Genomic DNA, 10,443 nt, shown 5'->3' on the forward strand with positions numbered 1-10,443 from the left:
GTAAAGGTGTAAATCACCTGCCTTATCATTATATAATGTCATATCGATTCGTGTAGATGACGATGTTTAATAAAGTCTATCAGGACAAAATTTCCATTCAATGCCCGTCACAGACTTTTGAAATTGTCTGAGCATTTTTATTCTAAGCCCTTATAGGATTCAAGCTTTTTTTTTAAATTAAAAAAAATCTTCTGATGTTTTCAGTTTGCATCTATATAATTGGATCAATAATAATTAAATAGATGGGGATCAATGTTTTGTTTTATAACTATGGCAACTTTCTTGCAGACTCCCAAACTTAACATTGTCTTCAGATTAGATAAAAAACAGTATTTAAAGAGCTTCATGGAATAGGTTTCTATAGACAAGGTGCTGAATTCAGCTTAAGCAATGCGAAGCACTAGATGATTTAAACGCTCGTTAAGAGATGGATGAGCAATTTTGAAGTGGAGGAAATGGACTGGGCTTTACAGAGTCGCAAACTATGGTTAAACTTACCAAGAACACATATATAATACTAGTGGGGTGGAGTGGATGCAAAGGAGATGCAAATTTTAGTTAAATTACGTATTAAAGTATTTCATTAAACACTTGGATGGCATTATTGTTCTTGTGCAAGTAAATGGAAAAGTGACCAAATACTTTTAGATATTCAGTACATGTTGAGAGTTCTCTTATATGAATTCGAGCCACTAAAAAAACATTTCCACAACTATTTATTTTTTAAAATCATTTTTGTGCTTTTAAAAGATTGGTCCTTGTAATCATTAAAAATGAATGGGCCTATCTTTTCCCAAAAAAGTTAAAAAACAATCATCTGGACTTCGTTTCAAAGTTTAAAGACGTTTTGCTTCACCTCAAGGAAGCTTTTTCAGTTCAAAATGTCAGAATTAGCATTGAGTTTGAGGCTTTATAGAGTGGAGCAAAACAAAGCCTTGGTTTGGCTTAGAAAACATGCAAATTTAACCTGAAGAACGGGTCCGCCCCTTAGGAATGGGGAGTCACTTGGGTTCTTTGTTAGCCTGAAATACCTGATACCCGTCTATGCCTCTGAAAGGGGCTTTAGGAGGGAATTTTTGGTCTGGCTGAACAGGTGGGGTGTTTTGGTCCTCTGTTTTTTGGGGGTGGGGGTTCTGGCCAAGGTCCAGCAGAGCTCACTGCAGGACTGCAGAAGTGGTAAAGGATGCTGCATTTATATTTAGCAAGGTGTGCGTGTACTCACCTATGAAGCCAGATGAAGGGGGATTGGGCTGGATATTCTCCTGAGTGTTGCTCTGAATCAAATCCCACAGTCTCCACACGTAGCTTGGGTGAAGGATGTAAAAGGGCTGGTCAGGATGGGCCTTACGGTGATCTACATATGGACCAAACAGGTTGTAGTCTGGACTGGCATACCACTGAAAAAACAACCCCAAAAATAATAACAACTTAGTTGGAGTGATAAAGAAAATATTTAAAGAGTTATTAGGCAGTTTTCTAATGATACTGCCACCTGTGGCTAAAACACAGAATTGCAGCACTCTTCTGCTCTGCTTGTTATAGCTTGTGCTCATACTTCACAGGTTTTTTTAAATTACCTTAATCACCTTATGTGGAGTTACCACTGGTATCCGAGTTGAGCTCTTTGCCATTTGCTTCTAAATAACAACAAAACTCATCTTGAATATCACACTTTTATGTTCGGACCCGAACTACACGTATCTATAAGCTACAGGCTAATAGATGCATCGGGGCTAAACTACTGAGGTGTCAGTCTGCTCATTAAATTATATTTTATTCCTAAAAAGGCTATTTTAGAAATATTTTTCAGTAAAAGCAAAATGTCTCTAAAGAAAAACAAAACTGCTCCAGGTTTTAATAGCTACTATAAAAAGAATTTCATACTTGTTTTAGTATTAGCGCTTTAAGAATACAATCACCATGGAAACTATAGTATAGCTGATTACTGACTATAAGTTCCATCTTTATTATGGTCCTTGAACTGCATCATTTGGTGCTTCTAGTAAAGCAGAGGGAAGAAAATTAAAGCGGTTTGTATTAAAATCACAAACGAGCACAGATAATGCAGCTACATTTGGTACCTTTTTATTGCACAGGCACTCTTTCATAATGAGGTTTAGTGCATCCTACATATTGGGAACTACATAAGTTCTCTAAATTCAGATGTTACAAGCTGCCAAATAATAACATCTTAATTATCGATTTAACTAATTAAAAACTAATCAGATTTCTCTGACTACCTTTATGATATACAGGACATTATCTCTGAAGAGGTTAGCTGGACAGCTAATTGTTTTCAGCAGCTTCAGTACAGCAGATGAACTGAGTCAATGTTTCCTCTAGTAAAAGCCATATAAACATTCAAAGCTAATTAAACATCTTATCATTTCTGTTTGAGTTTAGGTTGCAGATTGTTGTTTCTGGAAATTATTTAGTAAAGGACAGTTGCTAAAAAAATAGTATGTACAGCTTGTAAAAACAAAAAGATGCTTAGACTGATATAAGCATTATAATACAATTCTGACAGAAATTACACAGCAACTCATTTAATTTTCAGTCTTCTAGTGGAAAAAAAAATATTCTTTTGAACAAATCTCTAAGTAAGACTATATATTCCATAGAAAAATAGTTAAAACACTAATATTATAGTATAATGTATTGTTCCAATTACTATCAGAGTATTCAGCTTATTTTTATTACAAAAATGTTATGGGTGTGTAGAAGAGAGTTAATCTGAAATGGCGAAATTATTTTTTCCTTATATTTTGAGTAAATATATGTCAATAAATGATCTTTAGGTAGCCAATTAAAATGACTACCAGTCTGGGAAACTTTATAAAAAGTAATGAGTAGACACTCATCAAACAGGCCAGACAATCTCTAACCGCTCAAGAGAACACTACACCATTTCTTTTATCTTGACAATGAAATGGCACTTCTGCTTTATCTTCAGCCCCAATGTTTCATTCATATTTCCACTGGAGCCAAAACAACATGAGGTTGTGAATATTAATTTTCATCTGAAGATGTGGTTCTTCAGTGGTCACTTCACTCTACAAGGCTGAGAATCAATTTTGACATATTGAGGTCACATTTCTGTCTGCGTTATATTCAATTCTTATTTATCCGTTTTTCCTGTGTTAGTGTGTAATGTTTAATTAATGCGCAGATATGTTTGTTTACCTTGGAGATTAATATTATACAAATTTTGAAAGAGAGAGACTTAAAACAGAAACTCTCAGTTAAAATTAAGATACAATGCTGCTTCCATGCGAATTGGATGAGGAAGAACTAGAACCATCCCTTCTAGAAAACCTGGAGTAACTCACTGCAGCTTTTTAAATAGGTTGTTCCAAATCAGAAAAAATAACTAGACACTAATCACAATTAATATGTATATTAATATACATCTGGAGGATATAAACATAAATCTCTTAAACAATAGTCCCGCATATGTGCGGGTATAAAGTTGATTTCATTTCCATTATACAACAAAACATTCCTGATCTAATCATGTCCATAAAGATGTTTTTAGCATAACATACAAGTAAACGTGAACTTCAGGTAAAATAAAGAAAGCTGTATTATTATCTTAGAATTGTTTTTATATGGGTGACATGTCTGTTTGTCTCAAATTGACAAATTTAATTAAGTCAACAAAGAAAATAAAAAGTACTTAAAAGGGACAATGTATGAGTTATGTAGCCTTTAATTAGTGAAAATCGAGTATTGTTTTTATAAATACAGGTTCTTCCAAAGTCTAATAACATATCATTTTGAATAAAGGCGTTCTAGTAAAGCTTAAAGTTAGAGTAGCTCAGGTTTTCCAGAACTATCTCCATGGTTATGCTGCTATAGGCTTAGACTGCTGGAGGACATAGGGACCCCTTTTTCATCATTCTGCTACATTATATCTCTTTTCTCCCATTCTGCAAAATATGTTCAATCACTAACATCACGCTCTCTTTGCTTTTTCTCACATTAGCTTCATCTACTCTGTTCCTGTTTGGCTGTGACACCATCCTGGAGGGAAATATCAGCTGTGCTGCTGCCATCAACGGCCTAGTGTAGTCCTGTTTCTCAGACTGTGACTAACTGTGTGTGCACTCCTTTATCCTCTGACATGGGAGTTGGCTTGAAGCTCATCTGCTTGGTTGCACATTCCCAGGACGGGAACACCTGTGGAGCTGGTTGACAGTTACCTATTGATATCTCATTTTCTTTCTGTAGGTCTGCTTGTCTCTGCTTGTCTCTACCAGTTGGCCTCGGCAGATGGCCGTTCACACTGAGCCTCGTTCTGCTGGAGGTTTCTTCCAGTTAAAAGGGAGTTTTCCTCTCCACTTTTGCTACAAGCAAGCTTAGTGTGAGGGATTACCTTCTACGTAGTCAATGAGTCGATGCAATCAGCTTGTTTTCTTTAGATAGAAAACTTTGAATCAATTTGACTATGATCTGGATGAATTGTCTCTATAAAGTGCCTTGGGATGACATGTGTTGTGAATTGGTGCTATATAAATAAACTGAATTGAAAAGTAGCTTTGAATTAAGAAGTCAAAAATACATATGTCCACACAACGGAGGGTGACATATTGGTCTCGTCACCATGTGACTACAATTGCCAAAACAGGACAAGCGTTTCTCGTCTTTGTGACGAAACAGGATAAAATGAGAGTCCATATTGGCATAGATTTTACATGGTGGGAGACAATTCATAAAGGAGTGTTCAAAACAGATGCAGCAATTGCAACCTTTCTGCTGGACAGGTAAGGTGGATTGTAATTGATTTAGCTCACCATTGGATGGTGCGCCACTGTAAAAATCTTAGACACAGGCTTTAAATTAGAAAAGATCATCACAATCGTTTTTTACTCTAGCCTTGGTTTTAACTGCATAAGAAATCCATATTACACATAGAGCGGCCTTTATAAGATGCAGTGGGAGTTGACTGGATTGAAGAAACTAGAGATGCATCCATCAAGCTCTGAACTGCTGACACACATTTCATCTAATATTGGTACAACTTCATCTATTTAAACAATAAACAAAACACTTTTCTCTACCTTGCTGAGAACATAATGATAAAACAAGACCTCCACAAACCAAGCCCTAATTAGTGAAATTGTTTCAGAAATCAATCACGCGACAACACTGATTAATTGGTGCATTTGGATTATTATTTTATGTTGATTTATTTTCGTGTTCAGAGTTGTTGTGTTGCGCTGCATATTGAACATTTTTGCATCTGTATTTTGCATTTGCAGAATTAATAACTGCAATTTTTTTCCTTAATGTTACACTTTTTTCTCAAAGGGTTGTACATAATCCATGACCGTTTCGGAAGTCCGTCCTAAACCCTAAATTACTCAAACCTTATATGGAACGGGGACAACATAGTGGACTCAGTTAATTGACCATTCGGACAGATGATCACTACTTTTCTCTCCCTGTTGGTCACGTATCTCCCCTCCCTACACGGCCTAACCCTATGTGCTTTTTTGCCGCCAAAACAAATCCCATGATTCTTTGTGAGAAGAGCTCTTGCAAAGCATTCTGGGATATATCTGCTCACCTAGTGGATGCACACCACTTTTCAAGCTGCATTGGGGACATTTTTAGCCTACTATTTTTTCATCACTAGACATTCAGAGACTCATAAAATGGCATGACCACTGTTTAGCGGTTTATATAGTTGTTAGGGCGGAAGTTCGGACACAGCCCAACTCTGTTTGTCATGAGGCCCGTGGGGCAGTTCTTAGTTCAAATATAAAGAACATTTTTAACATAAAAAAAAAAACGCACAGCGACCTAGAGGTGTAATGCCCAAGGATGGATTGGTTCTTCGTGTGAGATACGCTTAACAAAGGCTGCATGAATTTAATGTTTATATTTCGTCTTGTATTGCTACCCTTAAACACACTGGTATAGAAACATTAAGTTATAATGAGCATTGTATTTTATATTGCCACAGAAATATACCACCTGTATGTAGTGATTAATTAATATTTAATAGAGTTGCTTAATAAGCTGTTTTTCATTGAGCAGAGATAAAAAAAAAAAAAACATAGAAAAATATTTGTATTATTCTATATACCTGCAATATGACCTATATTATTATATGACCCAGAATGCTGCTGCCCACATCTTCACTAAAATTAGGGAAGTGGTGCACATACTTTAAAATACTTCATTTCCAGAAAGAATAGCTGTCCTAACCTGAGTGGCAAGCAGGAGTGGTTCTACCTGTGATACCTACCTTACAAGTTTCAGTTTCAGAACAGGTCATTTCAATCAGGTAACTAAACTCAGAATCTAATCAACACATAAGATTTAGATTTAAGATATACATTTAGATGTATGATATAGATGTCAGATATAGATTTAGATATACATTTAAGATTAGAAGGATATTATAGAAAGAAGTACTAAGAAATTAAGAAATATCGATATATTTAGATATAGATTTAACATTTAGTTTTCGAGTTTGGCATTAAATGTCAGAGAAAACGTTCTACATATAAAAAAGTGTGGTAAATAGCAGAAATTTGAAAATAATTTTCTTTTTAAATTGCTTAAAGTTCCACAACAACAAAAACAAAAAAAACAGGAACCAGAACAAAAAACATAAAGTTCTCCAACAGGAGACAAAAAATGACCTATAATTTCATGTACATCACTAATACTCAATAGAGGTTTTCATGATAGTGATCTAATGTCCTTGGGGAAAAACAAGGAAGCCGCTGTAAATGAGATGCTGCAAAGGAGAAATATAAACTTTCAATAGAGGCAAACTCAAATGATTTGACCATGAAGCACAAGCTAAAAGGATTGAAAAGACTGGAACAAGAATATACGTAACAAATGAACAAGAACGGAAAGGCAACATAATGGCTTTTCAAGGTGCAGGAAACTAAACTGAAGAACCATTTTTTATTTTTATAACTTCAGACTTTAATTATTGTCACCACTTGACAACAGTATAGAACGCAACTCTGAGGGGATGAGGGTTAAAGGGCTCGCCAAGTATCGTACTCTTTACAAAAACCTCATCAGTCTTAGAAGCCTTTTAGCATGTCGAAGAGGAGGTGATATTTCATGAAGATGCCTCAGAACAACACTTAACACAGCTTGAAAAAAGTTAACTTATTTGCCTTTTTATTCAACTTTGTGTTGTGTCGGTGGTTAACACCATTGAATTTAATCGGGGTTTTGCTTTAGGTGGACATTATGGGAAAACACTAAAGCACAAAGAGGAAAATAGTTGCTCCTGTTGAAAAAAAAACACTTGATGAAAAACCAAAAAGCTAATTCAGGGTGTGTTAATTTTGTGTTACTCCAAAATTATACTGAAGAAGCAGAGCACCAGTGTTTTTTTCCCCATCAACCATGACAAAATAATATTTTTCATAACGATAACGAAAACTGACAAGCTAAAGATGGATTTTTCATGACGAAAATATGACAACTCATGGATTTGAGCTTTCGTTAGCGAGACAAGACTAAATAAAAATGGTAGCGGCTGGTCCGTCAGATGTTTGAAATGCATCATTGTGCTGTAATCTGTTAGACAAGCTAAGCAGTACCTGGTGTGCAGTGGTGCACATTCTGCATGACCACAGATGGACCATGGCAGCAGTGGAAGGGGTGAAAATAACCCGGATCGTCCAGTACTGCACGCAGTACTCTAAAAAAACTCTGCTCCTCCAGCTATGCTTGTGCAGAAATGTGTCTTGGCCCTCTTAGCTCAGAGTCTGCGCTTCACACTCCACACTGATGGCTCGCTCTCAGCTGTATGGCTCTTCCTGCCCTAGCTCCATAATAAACTAATTGGGGCAGATCATCCTCTGCCAAACCTAAAAAATACTTTTTTCTTACTATTACAATTGTATAAGAAGTTAACAAGCGGTGATGCAAAAACTTATTTTATTTCTACCTATAGGAATCCGTAAATTATATCCAAAGCAAATATTAAATTGCATTCTGTTTATGTTGGGATAAAGACCCAGATGAAAAGGTAAGTAGATCTTTGAATATTTCTCTCTCATAGTTCTTTTTTCCATCTATTTGAATATTTCAGCATTTTAGTAAACATATTGAAATTTAATTTATTTTTTTTTATTCTATAAATTTCTATAAGTTTTCTGCCCAACATCAAAGATGAACTGAATGACAGCATTGTGTCTCCAGCAACTGTAGTATCTCAGCAAGAGCTGTCAGTCTGGTAAAGAATCTGGTCGGTATTCAAAATCGTAAAGGTTAGCTGTTTTATTGAAGTGCAACATAAAACTGACTAAAACTAGACTAAAACATTTTTGAGTTTTATTCGACTAAAACCGACTAAAACTATCACATATCGTAATGACTAATGCGTGACTAAGACTAAGAATAGTTTTCATCCTGAAGGGGAAAACTACAACAAAATCTAAGATGGCTGTCAAAAACAACATTGCAAACAACCTACAGCAGGAATGCAAATCAATACAATTTCAAATCAGAAATTGGGAGGGATCCTAGACTGAGAAATAGAAATGACTGAGCAGGCTTTTCCAGGCTAACACAGATTTCGGGGTTTCTTAGCAGTCTGACCTTCTGCTTCAGACCTTGACTACTGCTGAAATCCGTAACTGATTAATAACATTTAATTATTAGAAATAATCGTTAACTATTTCAGTTTTGAACTATTATTGATGAGTTGAGTAAAGACTCACAAACATACTTTGAGCTAAAGGAACAAACTAAGAGCAGAAATGAAGCCAAAAACGTACAAAATATCAATGACTTCACTCTAAAGTTAAAAAGATTTCTGTAAATATGCTCTAAGAAACTCCACAGTGATAAATTCTGTAATTTTTTTTTTTTTTTTTTGGAATCTTTCATTACAACATTATTAATCAATACATTAGAAAAATAAATGGGAAGATTTACTGGTGAACAAAATAATCGCCAGCTGCAGCCCTACTTTTAATTCTGATATTTTCCAAAGGACTATACCACATAAAGAAGAATAAAATGAGCTGCAGTTTCCATAATGACAGCAGTAGTTTTGCATACAACTAAAAACTAAGGAATTAAAGGATTATACCTTTGAGAACATTATAGGATACTTCACAAATGTCTGAATCAAAATGCATTAATATTCATCATAAAAAAAAGCACCTTTTTAGAGTTGAGAAATTGATGCATCAACCAAGTGAAAACAAATCTTCAAAGACACAGAGATCAGAAGAGAATCACAATGGACAGGAGACTGAAGAAAAGAGTGTGTGATCCACCAGGAGAGAGATAAGCTCTGATATCATGTTGGACATGACCTTGGCAGCGCGACAGGGAAAAACAACATGTCTATAAAGTCTGTTTGTCACACTGGATTCATCATATGTTCATTAAGTTTTCTATAGTTTGCTATTCACGCATCACAGCATTCAACATTCATATTCCTTTAAAGCCCCAATGCATAAACAGCAATGAGCTGCCTCTGCTCCTCCTCTGGGTACATACCTTATGTAAGTTAACAGTGTAAGGTGCAGGATCCCAGGCCACCAACGTTACATTCTTATAGATGGAGCTTGTATTGAACTCATGTGAGGGATTTGCCAAAATCTGCAAAGAAGAAATATGAAAAGTTAGGCTTTTTTTTTTTCTTTTTTTTTTTTAATACCTGTAACATATATGACCTTAGCTGCCTTATTTGGTCTATACAAATTTTCGTTTCCTTTAAAGGTATAGTGGAGGATGTTCTTTTTCCAGGTGAATCATCAAAATAAGGGGTCCTCCCAACTGTCAATCATTCTGGTGATATGTTTTCGTAAGGCCGTCCTACGTGCTCGTCCCCATTTTCACTTACTGGAGGTGAGTCTGACAGTGGAAAAATTACAAATCTTCTTTAGCAAAGTAAACTTGTAAAAGCAATGCAAACAGCAACTTTTAAACAGAGTGTGCACATGGAGAAATGGGCTCAGGCCTTCCCACTCGGGAGCGGGTACAGGGTTGTGCATGTGCATTTTTTTTTTTAAGTGGGGAGGGAGGGTCTTTTCAAAAATTTGTGAAATTCCTCCACTATACCTTTAAGCTCTAATGTGCTGACTTGATTTAGACTTGTTTTAAAAAGTTTCAAACACATCAAAGACTAACTATTTGTTGCCTTCTCTTTGAGTGAGATACAGCTATAAATACTGATATACTGTATATACCACCCTAAATTATTTTAATGTTGCAAAGCATCTGTACTCTGAACTTCATCTCTTCATGTACTCATTTGACTTATTATTATTTTATTCTGTCTTATTATATTATATTTTGCTATATTTTACTTCTGTGAACGGTTGCACTGCAAGAAAATAATTTACCGCAAGGGTATAACAAAGTAATTTTGTGTTAATTCTCTTAACACAAAAAAGTGACACAAAATCTGATGTTAATACACTAAAGAACTGCTTGGTTTAAATG

General features: G+C 35.4%; 1 protein-coding gene across 1 annotated transcript in view; it reads right to left on the reverse strand.

The window, feature by feature from the left end:
- The window catches only part of st6gal2 (ST6 beta-galactosamide alpha-2,6-sialyltranferase 2), an 83,791-nt gene that overhangs the window by 9,825 nt on the left and 63,523 nt on the right, over positions 1-10,443 (reverse strand). Inside the window, exons 5-6 of the mRNA XM_015393784.1 lie at positions 9,496-9,597; positions 1,223-1,397 (exon numbers count right to left, since the gene is read on the reverse strand). Of these exons, the coding sequence (XP_015249270.1) occupies positions 1,223-1,397; positions 9,496-9,597 (277 nt within the window). The remainder of the gene's footprint in view (positions 1-1,222; positions 1,398-9,495; positions 9,598-10,443) is intronic.

The sequence above is a fragment of the Cyprinodon variegatus genome, unplaced genomic scaffold (genome assembly GCF_000732505.1).
Source record: "Cyprinodon variegatus isolate N-32 unplaced genomic scaffold, C_variegatus-1.0 Scaffold657, whole genome shotgun sequence".
In the NCBI taxonomy this organism is placed as follows: Eukaryota; Metazoa; Chordata; class Actinopteri; order Cyprinodontiformes; family Cyprinodontidae; genus Cyprinodon; species Cyprinodon variegatus.